Source organism: Uloborus diversus, chromosome 5 (assembly GCF_026930045.1).
Source record: "Uloborus diversus isolate 005 chromosome 5, Udiv.v.3.1, whole genome shotgun sequence".
NCBI classification, from domain to species: domain Eukaryota; kingdom Metazoa; phylum Arthropoda; class Arachnida; order Araneae; family Uloboridae; genus Uloborus; species Uloborus diversus.
Genome location: NC_072735.1, coordinates 81,811,673 through 81,834,297, shown reverse-complemented (window position 1 = coordinate 81,834,297; position 22,625 = coordinate 81,811,673). Strand labels below are relative to the sequence as shown.

Here is a 22,625-nt window from a genome sequence, read left to right as displayed (position 1 = left end):
CAAGAATAAAGTTCGTCATTAAGGGGGGGGGAGGCAATTGCGGCTTTGAAAAATTAATGTAATTATATGTAAGCAGCAGTGGCATTTTTGCTTCTTTTATTTTGTGAAATTTAAGGGTATACACCTTTGCCTCCCTCTCTCCTCGGGAAAATTAAAAATTTTTTATCTGGTAGAAACCCAGAAATTCTTTTAATTGTAGAAAAGAACTAAAACTAAATGTATCCTCCTCCAAATGTTCTTTCTAGCTACGTCACTGCTCCGCCTCCACAACTTTTAGGACTATTCGCTTCTATAAATGCTGCATAGTAGAGACATTTTACGCCCCTTCATGATGCGTCATGTACTTTATTAATGGTTTTATGCCATTAAAAAAAAAGGAAATAATTATATTTCACATCTCCATCATCATATTCACAATGCCATGATTTAAATTTCTTCTCTTTCTCTAGATGAACGGTGCTGCATTCGTCTAACGTTTGAGAGTAAGGGGTGGGGGGCGGAGGTGGGGTCATTATGCCATTGAAATTTTTACGAAGTGTTTTATTAGACGGCCTTGATCTCTTGTGGAGTCTCATTCTTGGGAGAAGTCCCAGCATTGCGGGGGGGGGGGGAGAGGGTGAGTGTGGGTACCCTTGCTTAACGGAGTGTCATAGAATGAGTTACTCGAGAAAATAAGGAACAACACTTTCCGAAAGTGCAGGATTGAACCTGGCTCCAATCGGTGGATTTTCAAGATGCAGAAAATTGATAGTGTCTCTGTCGTATGGTTATGCGACATGTAAAAGTTTCCTTAAGTATACTCGTTTAACTTGGAATGCTCTTTGCGAAGTCGAATTTCTGGTGTAGTTCCGCACTGAAGAGAGACCATGGGTCTCCATCTAGTGGAAAAATTAGGCTTTAAAATTCTGATGGTAATGGCATCCGCCGATAGTGGTGCTACATGAAAGAATGAGTGCTATATCAGGGATCGCACCGTCTGTAAAAGCTCTAACGTCGCCCCATTAGAAAAATAGAGAATGAGCATATAAAAGAGAGATTGCACTTGACAGATCGATAGAGGTAAGAAGGTATTTTTCAAATGGAAGCCCTCTATAATAACAGAGGTCACTATTTTAACGGAAGTCACGGCTGAAATGATCTCGTCATCTAACTTTAAAGCCACTAGTGACAAAGAAAAATGAATTTCAGGAATATTAGGAAACGAATCCTGTTCATTACCTAGAATACTCAACGCTGTTGAAAAACTTATGAAAAGTATGTAATGCTTATTTCCATCACACAACCGCATATCTAAATTCTTATTACACTTCTCCAAATGCTTAATATGTAAATAAAAATAAAGATGTTGCCACACATAAACGATTTTAAAAAATCGGATTAATTGATGGAGGTTTTGTTAACTCTATAATTTCTTGATAAATTTATGAAGCTTTGTAACATCTCAACTCCACAGATGATACCGGCGTGTTTCTGTTTTTCTTGTTTCTTTTTTTATTGCACGCCGAAAAGTGCTATTTAATGTTTGTTTACATGTTAATGCATCGGCAGCAGTTCATTTGTTTCGGCGAGGTTTACAGGACTTTAAACAAAAATGAAGCAAGTTCTGATGGTTGCGGAAAAACCGTCCTTAGCACAATCACTAGCGCACATTTTATCCAATGGACACGTAAAACAACGTAAAGGACTCAGCTCCGCCTGTGCTGTTTATGAATATGATGGCATATTCAATTCTCAATCCGTTAAATTTAAAATGACATCAGTTTGCGGACATGTTATGAGTACAGATTTTTTGCCAAAATATAACAATTGGGACAGGGTAGACCCAGTATGTAACTCTTATTTCATCATTACATTTGGGTATATTAATTGGGTGAATCATTTTTACTATTTTCATCTTCATCATCTTTTAAGAATCCTTCATTCTTTAAATGCTAAAAACAGAATTCTAAGCTAGATACTTGTTTGTGCAAATATAGGTATGACTCAAGGAGCTGCTGTATATCATGCAAGCTACCTATTCTTTCTTGTATCTATGTATGTGTATGACTAGGTATGAAAGGAAGTTCCAAACTATTACCAGTTTGAAAGACAGAAATCTTAACGTGACCGCAGTGAATTTTCAATGGGAATTCGCAAATATTTCTACTTACTTTTAAGAAAACATATTTAACAAAATGTTCAGCAATCAATGTTTAAAGATTTTGTATAATACAGTGTTGCGCTTTTCCAAAATTGAAATGTTCAAGTATTTTATGCCTTTTTTTAAGTATGTTTTGCACATAAATTTTACTTAAAACGGATAAAAACATGCCTTATTATGTTCAAGTGAAGTAAATTAAAATGTTCAGTTTAGATTTTGACCATCAGTGTACCATTTTGAAAGTTTAAAAATCATTCTGACCTATTTCTCATATAAACTTGACATTATTATTTCCCTGTTCAGGTTCAAAGAATTCAAAGCATTTTTAAAATTTTCATAAAAAAGAATGAAAAAAATAAAGGCCGTAAAATTTATGGCTCATTTTTATTAAGAAGGAAGGTGTTCAAGTCAAAAGCAAATGTTTTACCAACAAACAAGAGCTATTATGCTATTTTATTTCATTGTTGAAGTGGTAATAAAATATTCTTCTCATTTAGTAAAGCAATTAAGCTTCACCTATTATAAATATATCAGCCATAAAATTTTTAGCAAATTCTTGTTAATTGAGATCTTTACTTTAAAGAGTAGTCTTCGTTTTTTTCCATTTAAGAGCATTTGTTTTTTTACTCATTTTCAGCAAGAAACCTTTTTGTTTTAAAAACACTTAAAACCAAGATAAATATAATTCCTTTTAGATTTTTTTTTTTTTTTTTGTTCAAGGAAATTGGGTATTATTAACTATTGAAGTTTATGCATAAAGTTATTTACCTCAAAAATGCTCAATTTCTGTAAAATAAATTTTAGGTTTTAATTTCCCAATAGAGCACTTCATAAAATCTAGAAACTACTGAGTGTCTAAACCAGTGGTTCCCAACCTTTTTTGGCCCATCGCCCCCTTCGGAAGTTAAATTAACCTATCGCTCCCCCCCCCCCCACGTTCTTCCCTTAAAAATACAAATAAGATGGCGCTGATTTTAGTGAAGATTAAGGTTACTGAATGCCTAATTTTAGTTTAAAGTTTCAAAAAGTGCATGCTGAAGCAATAATTAGCTTTTAAAACTGAATTTTTTTATTCTTAACCCCTTCCCCTCCCCCCTTAAAAAAAGAAAAAACGTAATTTGAAGTGCTTTAATTAACCAACGGCATTTACATACTTAGCAAAAATAAAAATACTACATTTTTCAGTAACATGATTTTTTTTAAATTGAAATCCGGAAAAAATTGAAAATTTTAGCTGTTAAGATTTGTTTTTTTTTTTTTTAAACCTTTTTAATGGCTGCCTTGTGCTTGACGGAACTCCGTTAAAGCTTTGATGTCTGGCTTTATATTAGTGAGATTTAATCTGAGGTCCCCTTTGAGGCAGATGTCCAATCTATTTCTTTGCTTCGTGAGAAGCGGCACTACAGAGCTAAATCCTCTTTCAACTAAATATGTTGAGGGGAATGAGATGAGGAGCTGTTCAACTTTTTTCTAAAGTTGTGGGTAAGTACCCATAAGCTTCACCCAAACAAGTTCGTAAGCGTATTGCTTGAAAGTAATTTTTGATTCACAATCAAATTTCAAATCCATAAACTCTGTCTGAAAAGAGTTTTCCAGTTCATTCACATCTTCAAAACTAAATGAGTCTAAAATCCAGTCAGGAATTTGTAAGTTAGTCAAATCTGCAAACCTTGATTCCATGTTCTTTTTTAACTGATCAAGGTAAGTCGGAAACAGGATAAATACTTTACGGCCAATATTTGCCTTGTGGATTTCGAATTTGGCAATGAATGCTGAAATTATGCTTTTGACCTTGATGAGGTTCATCTTGTTTCCGTGAAGCTTAATGTTGACTTGTTCATTTTTTCAAAAATATCTGTGAGATACGCAAGTTCCAATTTGCACTGTTTCAAATTCTCACTTAAAGCAGGATCATGCAAGTCGAGAAACTCAGCTACAGAGTCGAATATTTCAAAGAAACGGCGCAAATAGTTTCCTTTGAAAAGCCATCTCACAGACGTATGTAAAAGCAAGCGTTCGAATTTTTCATCATTTTTTTTGGCAAAGCTCTCGAAACAGGCGATCATTGAGAGAATTAGCTTTGTTAATACCAGTAATGACTAATTGTAAGGTTTCATGTAAAACACCACTCATTTTTTTTTGCAGCCAAGTGTTGACGATGAATGACACAATGGATGGTAATCACTTCTGGCATTTCTTTTTTAAGGTGTGCAAGAAACTCAATATGACGACTTGCCATGGCAGGGGCACCATCTGCTGCGCAAGCACTTACATTTGTCAATGGAATTTCTTTTTCTTCAAAATGATCCTTCACCACTTTAAAAATCGACGATCCCTTTGTATCAGTAATCAAAGTTCTGGCGAACAACATTTCCTCAGTTATCGCTTTCAGCTCATTAATTAACCTTACATAAGCTAATTAAATAGCTATGTTATCTGTCATAGTTGATTCATCAATCTGTAGTGCAAATTTACTTTGTTTCAAAACATTTATGAGTTTGCACTCAACGTCAGCAGCCATTTCATCTACTCTCCTGGAAACTGTGTTGTGTTACTCAGGAGGAGAGATTGACTTATCTTTTTACTGGAGTCCTCACCAAGCAAAATTTCAACTATTTTTTTAGCAGCCGGTAGAATAAGAGATTCGCCAATCGTATGAGGCTTACCACATTTTGCTATCAAAAAAGACACTTCGTAAGAAGCAAGAAACTCTTTGTCAAGATCTGTTGCTTTGTCTTCTAAGTAATTCACCCACCTTTGGCCGTTTATCCGCTTTTGTTTTGAGGTCTTGAAAATAACTAAGAGGTTTATCTACTTTGTCATCATGTACTCTTGACAATGCTCTTTCATTCGCGAGGGCTTCATTGCTAGAAAACGTTTTATCGCACAAAAGACAATGCGGAAACTGCACATTTTGCGGTGACACGACAAAAGCAAATTTTAAATACTCTGCTGAATACTGCCGGCACTTCTTTTTCGAATTCATATCGAACTTTCACACTACGAAACATGTACATAAATCAAACAATAAAACTATGTAAGGAGGTTTATGCGCTGATTGCAAGATTCTGAATGACAACTGATAAGTAAATGCAAAAATCCATTCCTACACATATCCATCCACTTTTCAGGCGTTAAATATATAACCAGAGCCAACGGTCAGACAGTGCTTACAAGATTTTTTTTCTTCCTCGTGAAAACGGCAATAAAATAAAAGATATTTTTCGCTTTTGGAATTTTTTTTATCCGAACAGATTTGATTGAGCTGTAAATCATACATGCCTTATTTTCTGCAAACCACTTTTTTTGATTTGACGTGCCATATGCTTGGTTCGGTATTACACAACATAGGTATTCTGGAAGATATTTCGGAATTGTGAACCGATTTGTTTTAATAAATATAGTTTTTGAAAGGTCAAGAATTTCCCATTACCAGGTATTCAAATACCGGTCGCCCCTCTATCGCCCCCCAGAAATTTATCGCCCCCTAGAAGAGTTCGATCGCCCCTTTGGGGGCGATCGCCCCCAGGTTGGGAATCATTGGTCTAAACATTGGTGAAGGATAAATCATGTCATTACTCTTATTGATGTTTTTCAAACACAAAGCTGTGGAAGTATCATCATCAATATACACTCAGGAACATTGAAAATACAGTCAAACCTCGTTATCACGACACCTTTGGGACTGTCAACAAAGTGTCATCATAGCCAGAGTGACGTCATAACCGGAATAGTTTAAAAATTCATAATTAAACATTAGTTAACTACAGAATTAGATTTAATGAAGAAATTAATAGCTTTATATATTTTTAATTATATTAAACTAATGCAAATTTGAATCATTGGTAGATATAACCAGGGTTGGCTTCTTGCCGGCAGAAACTGGTTTTTGCCCTGCCAGTGGCAGAAACTGGTTATAACCGGTAAAAACCGGCAGAAACTGGTAGAAACTGGCAAAAACTAGAAAACGTTTTTAATAGCTCTAGTAATTACTTAATGACAGGCAATTAAGTAAAATAAAATATATAACTCATTTCGTCATTGCAAAAACTTAATATAATAGTTATTTAATAATTAGTGTAAAAATATGTTAAATAACAAGACTGACATTTCTAAAGCAAAGTAAAATTTATTGTAGTTGAAATTGCTATGTGTTAGAAATTTTAGCCTTGTAATGTTGTAAGTAACAAATTTTTCAGTTTGTTTATAATTATTTTGTTTGCATTTAATATAAAGTGTGATATATCAAATATTTAAATAAATACAGATTTTTTTTATTTCATTAAATTCTAAAATTCAGAAACTTGTCATTTTACACTTAATATAACTGAATAAAGCTATTCTCAAAGAACAAAGAGCTCTCTCCCCCCCCCCCCCCCAATTTTGATTTCTATGGAAAGCTAATAATCCAATTATATAAGTATTAACACAGTCTTCAACTTTGCTGTATGTAAGAAACAATATAATTGGTTAGATTCACTGACTCATAAATGTAAAGAGTTTCATTGGTTGAAACTAGGGGTGCAACATGGATGTCGATGTTTTGGAAACATCGATTTTTTTATTAAAACATCGATGTTTTTAACATCGATGTTTTACTTTCAATGTTTTTGGACTTTCGATGTTTTTCCGATGCTGATTTTGCATTTTAATTGAAAATTATCATAAAATTTTGCTCCAATCTTCTCGCTAGGTAATTAAGTTTACTAATGGAGTTGCCAAAAAAAAATCATTTTTTGCACCCATTTTATAAGAACAATTTTTCTGCGTAGAGGATGATTTTTTTGAAGATGACTACAAGATAGTAAAAGATTAACTAGAGAGTAAAAAAGAGATCAAAGCTATTGGAAGAACCTGACACTGGTAGTCTGGTGCCAGAACTTGCAATCTATTTCAAGGCTCCAGTTCTTAAACTAAAGGAAAATCATATATGCATTTGATAGTGATGGTAACTTCTGTTCCATTGAAAGAGATGTTTCTCAGACTGGTGGGATAGTCTGCGAAAACAGAAATGCCCTTCTGGGGGGACAAAGTAAGGAAACTTCTTTTTCTCCAAACTGTCAACACCAATATTCTGGCTTACTTATCAATTTCCTCCAACAAGTCGTCCGTCTATTACCTTAAATTTGTGTTTAATTATTAACTAACAGTACAACACATATTTCTTACTCTTAAAAATTATTGTTAGAGTTAATTTTGTATTTTTAAAATAATTTACACAACTTTTTCTCATCATTCAACTGACGGTAAGTGCGTGATGCATTTTTTCTTAGATTCTTTTTTGATGTAAATTTACTTTTAGTTTAATTCAGTTTGAAAATATTTCCTTATTACTATAACTAGATTGTATTAACCGGTGCTTGTCTTATTATCAATTTTTACCCAACTATAATACCAAGCTGTTGCAAAATTATTCTTATTAAATTATATTTATGATTTGAGGTTCAGTATTTTCAATATATTCGTCGGATACGTATTGTTTTGTATTGCTTAAATTAGTGTAGTATATTCAAAAATGTATGTTATACATTGATAAAAAGATCGATGTTTTAATTTCTAACATCGATGTTTTGATGGGATTGAAAGAATCTTCTCAAATTTCTCCTTTGTGCACAACAAATTAAGAAATTGTTTATGTTTAGAAACAGCGTCAAAACTTGTATTTTATTACAGGCTGCTGCAGTGTGAAAACAATGTAAAATTTGATTTTGAATGGTGATAGTGTTGTAAATAAATTGTATTTGGGTTAATATTTAATTATTTTTCTTATACATTTTCTATTGTATGTCAGGAATTGCATTTATGTCATTTTTTGAGTTTCTGCCATAAATGTGGCAGAAAGGGGTGTTTGCCATGCCGGTTTTAACCGGTTTCTACCAGTGGTTTTTACCGCCTTGGCAGAAACCTGCCAACCCTGGATATAACAAAAATTATTAAAAAAAGCAAACTTCACTCTTTTTTTCCCCCAATTGTAAAATACTTTCCAATTTGTGTTTGCTAAACTTTTGAATAGCAATTTTAACACTCCTCCTTTCCACGAAACTATCAGCAAGAAAGAAACCTATTCAAGACTCTTTACTTTTGTTTGCAATTTTATTAGATCTTGACAGCTAAGCCCCACCTTTCAAAGGTGAAAAAACCCCTTTTTAATTCTTTTATCCACTTAAGAGTTCCCCCCCCCCCCTTCAATCTAATGAGGAACTCTTATCTCTTTTTCTCTCATGGGAGAAGCTTGTAGTGACTACCTACAGCTTCAGGTAGCTATGGTCTTTCTCTTCTTCTGCTGTTTCCCTCGTCCAGTATTACAATCCACCTGCTTTGAATTCCTTTCTATTGTCCCTCATCTTGTCAAAATCTGAAACCTGTACCTTTCAGAACTTATCTACTTGCCCCCCGCCATTCTTGAGGTGTTACACCTGGTCAAATCTCTTGTCAGATTCGAAGTTCCTACAACAAACATTTCTAGGTGTTTTCATTATTTTACTGAAAATTTTTCAGTTGCCAAGAAATATTTGAATTTGCGCAGCTCGAAGTGTCGTCGTAACCGGAATTGCACCAAAAAAACTGTCATAAAATCCGAAGCCACTTAATATTAAAATAATATGGCATTAGTTTGGGACTTTGAAAAAGGGACGTGACATCCGGAGTGTCATGAAATCCGGGTGTTGCGATAATGAGGTTTGACTGTAGCGTCCCTAGAAGGAAGCTCCCAAAATCTAGACAATTAAACAAATACAAGCTAAGAAAGGAGATAAATACAGTGGAACTTCAGTAGCGCGTTGAACCCTTTTTGCTGCAATACATGACGCAATATGGACCGACATTGAGCTAATTTAACTTTTGATGTTGTTCTGAGGCAGATGGACAAATACCCAAATTTTGAACAGCCACTTCTAAATCTTGCACAGAGCATCATGGCAACATCAGAGGCGTAGGAACGTTTTAAAAGTAGGGGGAGCTAGGTCACATCTTTTCTCCAATGAAATTATCTTCGGTGCTCATGCTTCTCTCTTTCCATCTCTCTCTCTCTTTCCCAGCAATTTTTTCAATCATATTTAATACAGACATTGTATATGGAAGAAATAAGATGAGAAAAGTAGGGGTTCAGTCAATATTTGCTGATGAGCACATAGAGATAGGTGGTCCGCAGGTCCTCCCCCGTAGAATTTTCGGAATTCTAGTTCTTAAACCTAGTTTTTGCCGATATTTGGTATCGTTAAGGGGAGAAAAGGTTCAAGTACCCTCCTTGAAAATTTTTTAAATTTTCATGTCTTAAAAATGCGATTATATACCATATTTGCTGACATTGGTGAAAACGATATGACTTCAGGGATTGTCCTCGAACGATTTTTCAAATTGATCTACATTTCTTTCCAAATATTTTGATTTTGAAGTTGCATAAATGCGTACACAACTTTCACTGATGTTACAGAGGAGGGGGGGGGGGTAGGTTTAGGGCTTTCCTCTGGAAAATTTTCAAAGAGCGTCTGCAATGAGGTTATCAGAAAAGGTTCAGAGATTCCTTCTCCTTCAATTTTTCGAATTTGCAATCTAAAAACTGCGATTGTAGATCATATTTGTTAGCTTTAAGGGCCCCAGCAATTTTTTGAAATTGAATCCCCAAAAACGGAATATTATATGATCTCCCATCTTGCTGGAGGGGCATTCATCAGGTACTCTTTCCGGAAACTTTTGGGAAATCGAGCCCTGAAACCAAATTTGAGGCACTCTGTAATAATTTTGAAAGAAATGGAGGGCTTCAGCAGCGTAAACATTTAGAAGCTTTTCTTATTTTCTGGGAACTAGAAAAAGGGAATAGATGAAAAAGTTCGTTCTATATTATATTGCTCAGGTAAATTTGGTCAGTTTAGTAAAAGTACTTAATAGAGTACTTAATATTGTTGGAACTTTTTTCTGCAATAGTAAATAAAAAGTAACAATTCTAGCATCTATCTGTTAGCAACAAAAAAAAAAAAAATCTTAATTTTGAGAAAGCAAAAAACAAGAATATTAAATATAACTTCGTAAAGTATAATATGTTAAAAAATTTTCATTTTAATAAATTTGCACCTTTTAAAAATGGTAACTGTTTTTACAATTATTGAAAAACTTTAATGAATATTTTACCGATTTTGATTAACATGAATTTTTATTCTTGTAGTACCTTTAGTATTCTATGAATAATATTTATCTTTGCAGTTTTATAACTTCATATAAAAAAAATATCTATTCCTGACGGTTTAAAATAGAACAAAATAATGGGTACAAAGTTTTTTTCTTTAATTTTCACTTTGGGATAGTTCTAGAAATTGCATTTTTTAAAATAAATCACAGCGATGATATACGCTCCCAAAAGTAATTTCTGGCTATGCCACTAATTCAATTTGTTTCTTTTGACAACTTTTATCATCCAAAATAACAAATTTAAGTTTTCTAGAAGTCTAAAAAATTGTTCGAATAACATATATTTCATGCTCTCTATCTGGAACCAAACTACTTTCAGTTTCGACAAATTATCAACCAATGATCATTTCTCGACCTAGTCGTACCTTTTGATGGAAACATAGAATTTAAAACCCAAAACATATGTTCACAATTCCTCGAAAATTAGTTAAGGACTATTTGTTGTTATATTACTAAACTTTTGGGAAATCTCTAAAGAATTTTCTGTGGTTAAGGCTTAACTTTTTATGAAGAAATGAAAAATGATAAAAGAGAGAAAGAAACTATGCATAGAAAAAGCAAAATTAAATTGTTTGTAAATGGGGCTCCCCCCCCCCTACCAGGGATGAGCACAAGAGGGGAGAAGGGACACATGTTGGCCTAGATCAAGGGCGCCCATATGGGGGATCAAGCCTCCCCCCTTAGAAATAAGCACTTCCTTGCTTTTAGTACTTTTTTCTTTGCAAAAATGAAAAACCATTTCTACCCCACCCGTTAATGAATAAGTTATTAAAAATGTCAAATTTTAATGACTAATCTGTACTGAAAACGGTTTCTATGGGGAAAATATCTGAGCCCCCCCTGTCTTAAAATATTGCATATGGGCACCCATGGCCCAGATCCATCTTGAAGTGGGCACGAAATTATAAAAATGAGGAGCGAAATATATGTAGAGACATATGGGTAAACAATATTGAGGGAGGGGGGGGGGGCCTAAAGTCATTTGTCACAGGTCCCAAAATTTCTGTGCACACCCATGCCTACTCCCTCCACATTTTTTTTTTCATGATTGTAATTTTTTAAGAATGCCACCACTCAGTCTTTTCGTTTCTCTCACGTTAAATTTCCTAAGTTTATTTTAATCAACCAATTCCATATTATTCATATTTAAATACCAAACTGACTCACTATTATCTTCTTTCTGTGATCGCGCAACATAAGAACGACATGCAAAGCTAATAAGAATATGAACTGAATTGCCATGCCGCTCCCGAAAGATGAGCTCAAGGTGGGGAGGGTGGAAACACTCCCTATGGGTACTGGTACTGATTTTCGCAAATCGCGGGCAGAGCCCACTTTACTGCCAGGACCAGCTCTTTTATGATTCTGCTTTACCGCAGCCAACAGGATAACTTTTCTTAAAAGATTTTCTTTTTCTTCTGAGAATCGAGAAAAGTAAACAAAATGAAAAAAAGAGTGGAGGCGAACTCAAGTGCACTGACCACTCTGTCTGTCCCCTGCTTTTGGGTGAAAATTTCTAGAAAAGGCAGATTATATTTTTGAAATCAGGTATGAGAAAGACAATGTGCGGCAAAAGGCTGAAGCGCGAGAATTTTTCCGGGGGAGCTGAGCCGGTCTGAAATATTTCAGGGGAAGCTCAAGCTCCCCCCGGCTCCTACGCCCCTGCTTGAGCAACTCTAGCTGTATGCGGGCGAGCATTATCTTGCTGCAAATTTGTTCCTGGAGGGCCATTTAGGAATGGTCCTAGATGTGGTTGCAGAATGTCATTAACATAACACTGGCCTGTTAAGGTTCCACGTACCACAACTAGAGTAGCTATCATAGGCTATAGCGTCCCTGACCACTTTTCCCTCTGTGCAGGTAGTGTGTTGTGCGATAGAATGGGTGGAACCTTTCTCCAGGGCGCCTCCACATCCGTATGCAGGTACCATCTGACCCCAAAACGAATCAGGATTCATCACTGAGCACCACCTTTTGCCAATCAGTGACATCCCACATTGCTCTGGCTTCACACCATTGCAGACGGAGTTGCCATGTTTTGGTGTTAAAGGGAGTACACAAAAAGGGCGCTTGGACAGCTAAATTACTTCTGCAAGACGTTTAAAAATGGTTCGGGGAATAAGTGCTACCTCTACATCGACTTGTATGGTTGAACGAGTTACTGTGGGGTCCACGAGCCCTTGCAGCACAATCCTTTCATCCTCTCTTCTCGTGGTCTTCTCAGTCACTCCAGACCCATTTTTTTGCACATGGGTACCATCTCGTGTTCACTGCCTCCAACAGTTTCTAACGTAACACTATGAACGATCCACCATTTAACAACACGGCTCATCGACCAGCTTGCAGTTTTCATGCTGATGATCAAGCCTCTTTCAAACTCTCTTAACTGTGAGAAACGTTTTCTAACTCATCTACCTGGCATCCTTCACTCATTAAGGTTCTCCAACAATCAAGATATAATCGTAACATTTACAAATTTTAAATTATGCAGCAGTTTATATGGCACCTTTTCCCCGATTTCGCCCATACTCTAGGGTAAATGTTTGTGCGCATTGGCACTAAACTTGGATCATTTGCATATCAGATGTCACTCTTCATATACAGTGAAATCCCGTTACAACGAACTTCAAGGAACCATACATTTTGTTTGTTGTAATGAGAATTTCGTTATAATGAAATTCAAGCAACGTAGTATAAATTAAATCGGGACTGAAATTTTATTTCGTTGTAACGGAAATTTCGTCATATTGGTATTCGTTGTAACGGGATTTCACTGTATGCAAAATTTCACGATTGTATCTTTCTTTCTTGGGGCGCTATTTTCAATGTTCCTGAGTGTACTTCCTTAAGAGATCTGGATAATTCATTTTTTAGCATAGTTTGTTCTTAAAAAATAGCAACTTGACTATATATTATATTTTATTTAGGCTGAGCTATTTAACGCTGCTACAGAAAAAAGAGAAGCTAATCCGAAACTTCAAATCCCCAAATTCTTGCAATCAGAAGTAAGTACTTAAAGTTTGTTTTGATCACGTACCAGCCATTGCTTTATGTTTACTAAAATACATTATTTACAGGCACGTACCTGTGATTACCTTGTGTTATGGCTTGACTGTGATAAAGAAGGGGAAAATATTTGCTTCGAGGTAATCAATGCTGTTAAAGGTGCCATGAGGCCTTCATTCAATCAATATGAGCAAGTAAGTTGCATAATACTACCGTTTTATGTCCAAAAAATTTGATGCTGTACTTACTCATACGGAAATGTTTTTGCATTGGTTTAGATTATATTTAATATTTTATAAGTCTTTAGTGAATAATTTGCAGTTAAACCTTTTTATATTTTAAAATTTTCTCTGTTTTTTTTCTTTTGTTTTTGACTTTAAAGTTACTTGAAAGTCGTAAGTTTTTATATTGTTGCTGGAAAAGACAGGGTTTGAAGAAATACTGGTGTAGTACAAGTTGCACTGAAAAACTTACTTACATTATTTTGTTTGTAAAAACTCAAAACTTTGTGCTGAGAAATGTGAAATGATAAATAGTGTAAATAAAAGCAATAAAAACTCATTGGTCAGCTGTATCACAGGGTTGGTAAAAAAAACTTCTAAAAAAAAAAACCCCAAAAAAAAACCTTTTTTTTGGTTTAAGCCAGGTTTATTTGTTTTTTTTCACTATTTGTAAGAAAAACAATTTTTTTTTTAAAGAAAATCATGAACTCTTTATCAATTAACTGTTAAAGAATGTTTAATATTCATATTTGTACCTAATTTCTTTGTAATTAATTAAATAATTATAGGTTTAGAGAAACTGGTCACAGTGCAGATAGGCTCCAATATTGTAAGGCAAGGCGTAAATTTAAGTATTTGGTACGGATTCAGAAAAGAGAGTTGGAGCAAAGACTGGCAGATAACATAAACAGGAATCCTAAGAGGTTTTTTGCGTACGCTAATTCGGGGAAAGTTCGAAATAGTCATATTGGGCCACTGGTTGATGAGCACGGAATTTTAATTCAGGACGATAATGATATTGCTAATGTTCTTAATAACTTTTTTCGAGTGTTTTTAACGATAACTGTATCTCAACAGTTGACACTAACAAGACACAAGCTATTATACAGCTTGAGGATTTTGTATTTTCCAGGGAGGAGGTTTTATTTCATTTGAAAAAGATTAAAGCAACTAAAGCTCCGGGACCAGATAATATTTATCCAAAAATTTTAGTTGAATGTGCAGAGGAATTAGTGGATGTTATTTTGAATATTTTCAATGCTTCTTATAACTCGGGGACGGTGCCAAAGGACTGGAAGCTGGCTAACATAACGCCACTCTTCAAGAAGGGGTCTAAAGGTATTGCTGGGAATTATAGACCTGTAAGTTTGACTTCGCTGATTTGTAAGATTTTCGAAACTTTGATCAAAATTAAGATCATGACATTCTTAGAGACTAATAGTCTGTTGACTAGTTTGCAGTATGGTTTCAGGAAAGGTAAATCTTGTGCAACTAATTTATTACATTTCTATGACAAAGTTACCATGGCTTTGGACAATAAGAAGCCTGTAGATGTTGTTTATATTAATTTTCAAAAAGCTTTCGATAAGGTACCGCATGTTGCTCTACTTAGCAAATTAGCTGATATTGGAATAGGAGGGAAAACTTTCATTTGGGTAAAAAACTGGCTGACCGGAAGGAAACAAAGGGTAGTTGTAAGGGGAAATTATTCTAATTGGAGTGAGGTTTTAAGCGGGGTTCCTCAAGGATCAGTGTTAGGGCCTGTTTTGTTCATTGTTTTTATGAACGATATTCACAAAAATATTTCTGGGAACATGAATTGTTTTGCTGATGATGTCAAAGTTATGGGGACTGTAGAAAATGAAGAACAAGCAAAACAGCTGCAAGAGGATCTAGATCATATTACGGAGTGGGCTGATAAATGGGGTATGGCTGTTAATGTTGGGAAATGTCAAGTGCTACATTTAGGGCATGGAAATAAGTGTACAAGTTATTATTTGCAAGGTGCAGTCATTAGTCAGGCAGACAAAGTTACTGATCTGGGGGTCTTAATAAGTCAGGATTTAAAGTTTAGCCAACAATGCAGCATTGCTAGTTACAAGGCCAATTAAATGCTTGGGTTTATCAATAGATCTATTTCAAACAAATCTAAAGAAGTTCTTCTGCCCTTATATAGAAGTTTGGTAAGACCTCATTTGGAGTATGCTGTTCAGTTTTGGTCTCCTTATCTTAAGAAAGACATTAATGTATTGGAAAGCGCTCAAAGGCGAGCTACAAGGCTAATAAATGGACTTTCTCATTTAGACTATGATTCCAGGCTTAGAAGGCTAAAAATTTATAGTCTTGAGCAAAGAAGAGACTGAGGGGACATGATTCAGTTGTTTAAATTTATTAAAATGAAAGATGTTACGGGGCTGAAGTTTAGCACTGAAAACAGGACAAGGGGTCATTGTTTTAAGCTATTTAAATCTCAGGCTAACATGGATGTTAGGAAAAATTATTATTTTAGCAGGGTAGTGGAACCTTGGAACAGTTTACCGGAAGAGGTGGTAATGAGCAAGGGAGTAGATAGTTTTAAGAGAGCCATTGATCTTCATTGGGGATTGTAAATTGACTAGGAACCAGTCTAGCTGGGCCCAGAGCCTGTTGCTGGTCATCACTTTTGTATTTGTATTTGTATAATTAAGAGTAAAATCTTGTAATTTCATTTCATCATACATAGAGATTTCTATAGGAGAATATTATATTGTTTAAAAATCTTCAACTATTATAAGAAATACAATACGTAAATGGGTCTTGATATAAATAATCAAAGTCGGAGGTCAAAAGAGGTGAAGGGGGAGGGAGAGAAGGGGGAGCTACCCCAAAAGTTGTTTTTTCCCTCGATTTTAGTAAATTTGAGCTATATGTTACGGTGTATTCACATTACTGATTAAGTGATGACTGAAAAATGTGAAATGTGACCTAGAAAATTGGAGCAAATGACCACTGTAGACTCCCATCTTCCAATTAAAAGTTCCATTCTCATGAAGTAGTATGAAATAAGTCCATTTATTTGGAATTTTTAGTTTTTATTTTCATGAAATAAATCAATATACCGGTAAAAAACCCTTTTTAAATCAATCGTTAATTTTTAACTCTGAAAAGAGAGGGGGCAAGTCCCCTTTACATTTGGCAGCGAGGGGGCAATCGCCCCTTCCCCCTGCACGAGCCACCTATAAACCAAGAGTACAAGGGTGACGATTACCACCCTCCTGACTGCATCACAGCGGTTCTCTAATTCAAAAGGAATAGACATGAAAAATATATAACTTTTATTAATGATGTGTATTTTAATTATGAAATATTTGTTGACTAGGAGCTAACTATATTTTACACTGCTTATAGTATCACATAAAATGTTTTCAAAAAAATCAGTTTTTATTAAATAAACGTTTCGATTAACATCAATACACTTGACTGCAGAGTAGCAGGGACAGATTTTTAATGTTTTATGGAAAGTGGGTGGGACAAAGATCACATGCTCAACATATATCAATTTTTAAATTTTTTTCATCTTTTGCATTCACTTCTGTTAACATTTAAAAAATTTTTTTTAAAAGTTTTCCCTTGAAGGGTTGAGGGAAAGACGAGAAAAAGTACCTGATCCCACTGGGCGTTGACTGTATTTTAAAAAGAAAAGAAACTTTCTTTTTTCTCTCCTCATAGCATAGTACAGAAACAAAATTGCTATATTGCAAAAAAGTTATTTAAAATACAGAAAGCACATGCATTCTTGGCAAGCAATGCTAAAGTTACAGCTGAATATTTTTAGTAAATAAAAAACTTATTGCTTATGTATATCACTTTAAATATTATTTATTTTAAAATTTTTAATGCTTAAAAGTTTTAAAAGGTAAAACTTATCTGAAGTAGTTGAAGTAAAACTTGTACATGATGCAGGAGCAGGCTGATTGAAGAATTGTCTAATATCCATCAATATAGTGCAGAATTGCACAAGAACTCGATAAAACTCTTTTGGTGAAACTAATAAAAAGCAGCAATGAACCAAGATGTCAGTTTTCTTGCAAACCTTTCTCAAGCAACCAATCAAAAAAAAAAAAAAAACCCTTATCTGCTCTTCAAAGCTGTATTTTTGAATGCTGGAAAACTTAATGGAAAGTAAGAGGTCTTGCAAATAAATTGCTGCATGTTTTAACTGTACTCTTTGTGCCCCAATGACAAAATGAACCAGGAATCCCAGTCACAGCTCCGAGTTTCAAATTCTATGGTTCCCTCCCTGTTCTTTTGTCCTCGCTTACTGGTGTATTGCTGAGATGACACTCTCGGAGTTTCCGGGGGGAGGGGGGGAATCGGCTGTGGATAGCTTATCCTGTGTCTAATGCCAAAAACGCTTCCTATCCTTTTCTTCAGACTCTCCAAGTAGTGATACCTGTTCTATATTTCCCATGTGGTGGAAATTCCTAGATGTGAAACTGCAGTGCACATTTCTTTCCAATTGTCCCTCACATCACCTGCAGTTTTCTAATCTTCTGTACACCTTCTGTTTTGGTTTGGTTTTAAGATATAAAGTCTACACATGATTAGTATTTAACCCTAGAGAAGTTGCTCTTCGATCGATTCCCCGCCCGTTGTCAGATATTTCGCTCTATCCCACCACCCCTTATTCTAATAATGGAACCCATCTGTGTAGCTAAAGGTCTGACTCTCTCCAGCCCACACACTTAGTTCTGAGAATTTTCATTGGTATTTCAAGGTTGCATAGCTTTTGAAAATGTATGTTGGTCATTTAGACCAATAGCATGCCATCCTAGTCAGGTGTCATTTTCTCTCCGGCACTTCCTTTCGTCTGCTTTTGTCTCACGGATTGCTACGGCGGGGAAAAGACCGAATCGCGAGCACTAGCGTAAGAAAAGGAAACACGACTTCTCTAGGGTTAAAAGTATTAAGTGTATTTAGGTATATTAATTTCTTTCATTCAACTTTTTTAGTTAGTTGAACCTTTATGAATATTTAAAAAAAATCATAACTTTCTATGAGGTGTTAACCCCCTAATGTCCCCCCTGCTGCGCGCTTGTATGACAGAATATGTGTTTATTCTGTTGCTTAAAAATGAAGAATGTTTTTATGTCATTTTTTTCCGCATTAGTTTATTTTTACGTTTGAGTATCCTCATCTGTGACTTTAAATTATTGAACCAGGAAATATTGCATTGAAATTATTTATTCTAAAATTCTTTTTTAGGTTATATATCGAGCAAGGTTCAGTGCAATAACTGAAAAAGATATCAAGGCTGCCATGAGACAGTTAGGTGAACCAAATGAAAATGAGTCACTCTCTGTTGATGCAAGACAAGAATTAGATCTTAGGATCGGCTGTGCATTTACTAGATTTCAAACCAAATTTTTTCAAGTAATGTATAAATAAAATGTAGCCATTATTTTGCTGGAAAAAATGTTATTTAGAGTAGTTTATCAGTTGTATTTCTGTTTTCTTTCATTTGTACTTAAATATATATTTTTGTAACAACAAAACTTATATGCTTCTCATCTTCTTAAGTGTATATTCTTGGCATCCTTTTAAAAAGAGTAAACAAATTCCAAATTTGTCGTTTCTGTCTTGAATGTTGCTTCTAATTTTTATAGATTTTTTCCAGCGGGAAATTGTAATTTTTAAATTTATATTTGTGAAAATAAAAAATAAATCTGATTAGTAAAGTATAACTTTGATTTAACAATTTCCTCAATTTAATGATACATTTGACTGGTTCAATTTGGCTGCATTGAATGTCCTTGCTCCTTGATTTAAAAATATCTTTGATTGAAAGATAACGTTTTCTAGTTCCTTGACAATCGTTAAATGTTCCAAGATATACTGTAGTAAATAACAAATGCACAGCTATACATCCTCAAAATGTGTACAAAAAATCATATATCCTATGATCTGTCTATTACTAGTCAATGTTGTAGGATTTTTTTTCAGTTAACTCACCTTGTTGGGGAGGGGGGGGGGGATGGGAGTGTTTAGTGGGACTCACCAAAAGAAAAGGTGTTTTAAAATTAATGTATGTTACATTTGCATTCTTTTTATGATGGAAAAAAAAAAGTTTGGAGATGGTGTTCCCCCGCATCTCTACTACTTAACTATTTTGATGTGTGTAAGCTTTTAACACATTTATTTGACATTTGTAAGCTTTTTTTTTGTTCATTTTAATATTTTCTGTGGCATTCCTCATAATAAATTCAATACTTTTAATTCAATTTTAGAATAAATATGGCAATTTGGACAGCACGTTAATATCATTTGGACCATGTCAAACTCCAACTTTAGGATTTTGTGTTGAAAGGCATGATAGAATAGCTTCTTTTAAACCAGAAACTTATTATGTTTTAGCTGTTAAGGTAAGCTCTTCCCTTCCTTTGGTGGTTTTAACTGTATAATAAATTGCCTTTGAGTTAATATTTAAAGTTTGAAATTTTATTGTTACATGTTTAAAATGATTTCCTATTTCGTTTTGTGAACTGTTTTTGACATTTACAGTCCAACCTCCATATATTGAACATCCATGTATCAAAATTTTCTACATATAAAACTTTTAGTAAATCTGCATGTTCATTACAAAGAAAAACTGTTTCCATATATCGAATAAATTTCTATATCGCTCGTTTGGAAGAAGAGTGCTACAATACGAAATTCCTCATAGTTTCCAAGTTTTGGCGCCAACTTGGCAAAAAATTTGGCTTTTTTTTTAAATTCGGCCGATGCTGGTGATATTTAAAGAGTTAACCGCTGAATCACATTAAAATTGCCAATAATGAAGAAATAAATCTGTGTAAAACTTGTTTTTGCTTCTGTTCTCAAGAAACTAGGGGTGAAAATATTTAGTGTTTCCTTGCTTACTCCAAGGAGCTATTATCATTAAATTGGTGTAAAAGGAAGTCATGTGATGCGCACATTGGCTCATTTTGTTTATGATCAATAAAATGGAAGGAGGTCAATATTCAACTCATCATTGATATTTTTTTTATTCATTAACTAGAAAGTGACTTGACTTGCATGCCCATTTTCATCTAGGTGTTTGGTAGACTAAAAACAATTGATAAGCAAATAATTGATCAGCAAAGATAGAAATAATTGAATTTTTATTCAAATATTAATATTTGATGAATATTTATTCCATACTATTACTGCTATCAATTTATTGCTTAATGCACTGTACATTTATTTCATATCAACTTATTATTGTGTACATTGTTTTATATTTTTTTGCATATTTTACTTTATTTGTTGTTTGCTCTATTTACTATATTTTTCTCTGAATAGCAATGCTAAACAAAATTAGATAGAAAAGTTGGTATGTTGTGATGGAGTTTGAATGCCTTTTTTCTTGCTTGCTGTTGGTAGAGAATATTATTTTTCATTCAGGGTTCGTACGCTCCGGGAAAATCTGGAATTGTAAGGGGAAAATGACATAGTTAAAAATGACAAGGAAAAGTCGGGGAATTTTCCAAATTGCCCCCCCCCCCAAAAAAAAAAACTCAAATTTTTACCCAGGAATTTGTTCTATGAGATCTAACCTTCATTCTCATCAATATTTCTTGAATAGAAATGTAAAAATTTTGATGCAAAATGGCACTGGCAATGAAAAAAAGTGGCTACTGAAAAACATAGGCGCCATTTTTGGTCATTCACAAGATTTAGGTAGACACGATCCTTAAGTGCCTAAGTTTCCAAAAATAAAGCCTAATTAGTTGTTTTCTTTGTCTGCAAACTAATAAAATATTACACAAAATGTGGTACAAATGTTTGTTTTTTTTTTTTTAAATTTTTTCATATTAAATAATTTTCTTGAGAAATGAAAAATTTTGCCTTGGATAAAAATGTGCTAAAAAGTTTTCAACTGCATTATGGTTTCACAAAGATTTTAAATTGTCTTCATGCTACAAATTCAAAAAATTCTTTTCTTTTTTTTGGTGTTCCCGCCATATTTGGTCATTTCCAAGATGGAAATACTCAAGACTTTTTAAGTGCCTAAGTTTCCAAAAATTCCACCCGCATTGGATGTTTATTGCAATGCAAACTATTGAAAACAATGCAAAATGTGTCTCTTTTTTGCATTTTTGGATAATTCGTAATTATTTTCTGGAAAAATGCAAAATTTTATTTTCAGAATAATTTTTTATTCTAATTGATTTAGACACTTATGTTCAAAAAACTGACTATTTTATCTAAATTGTAGTTTTTAAGGATTATTAATTATTTATAACTACTTTTATGCTTCAAATTCAAAAATCTACTTATCTTAAATTCTACACTTAGTCGCCATATTTGGTCATTTGCACGATGGAAGTAGATGTAAATTTCTAAAAACAGAACTGGATGTTTATCTCAATGTAAACTATTTAAAGTAACATAAAATGTGCAGTAAATTATGGATTTTTAAAAATTATTTTCTAGAAAGGAAAAATTTTAACTTTTATGAAAGCAATCCTTTAATATGCAAAAGAAAAAAAAAACTGATGATTATTGGCATTTACCTATGATCAGCAGATGTTGATTTTTGTTATTATGCATTATATGATATGCCGATCGATGAAATAAGTTAATCATATTTGTACTGAAAAATAGCTTTGTATTTTGCTCAACATGTTTTGTGTTTTGACTAATAAGAAAATAAAAAGAAGTATTGTAGTTGCTAAAAGATTGCTTGCACAATTACAGCAAGGTGCTAATATTACGCATGACTTGCGACATCGAAGAAATGCTAAAATAAGTTGAAAGTACTTTGTTTTCAACAAGTAGTAAACCAATTAAAATGGTTTTGAACAAAATGTTTTTAAAAAAAAAACCTTTTAAAATTTTGAAAGAGAAAAGAAAGAAAAAAAATCAAAGATTTTTTTTTTTTTTAAGTCTAAGGGGAAAAGTTTTAGTTCTTTTGCATTGCTACATTAAACAATTTTAATTGTTTTGAAAATATTGCTATTTAAACTTAATTTTGAATGAAGCAAGTAACCTGGAATTTTCTAAAAATAACCTTTAAAAGTCAGGGAATTTCTTTTAACCACAAGTGTATGAACCCTGTCATTTTATGCAGGTCAGTCATGTAATGAGAATTATATATTGATTTCTCAAAGTTGAGGGAGGGGGAGGGGGACAGTTTCCCCTCTTGACCCCTTTAAATGTCGGGCCTGGTTATATCATCATCTCAGAGCAACCGTGGGATATCTTAGTTTTATTTCTGGAATCAGATGTCTTAGTGTTGCTCTGATGCAATGATATATAAACAGTTGATT

General features: G+C 33.9%; 1 protein-coding gene across 2 annotated transcripts in view; it reads left to right on the top strand.

The window, feature by feature from the left end:
• Positions 1-1,467: 1,467 nt before the first annotated feature.
• Positions 1,468-22,625, top strand: part of LOC129221912 (DNA topoisomerase 3-beta-1-like) — a 43,505-nt gene continuing 22,347 nt past the window's right edge. For both annotated transcript variants that reach the window (XM_054856288.1, XM_054856290.1), the window contains exons 1-5: positions 1,468-1,825; positions 13,252-13,329; positions 13,402-13,524; positions 18,577-18,744; positions 19,599-19,733. In XM_054856288.1, the coding sequence (XP_054712263.1) occupies positions 1,592-1,825; positions 13,252-13,329; positions 13,402-13,524; positions 18,577-18,744; positions 19,599-19,733 (738 nt within the window). In that variant the 5' untranslated portion in view covers positions 1,468-1,591. The remainder of the gene's footprint in view (positions 1,826-13,251; positions 13,330-13,401; positions 13,525-18,576; positions 18,745-19,598; positions 19,734-22,625) is intronic.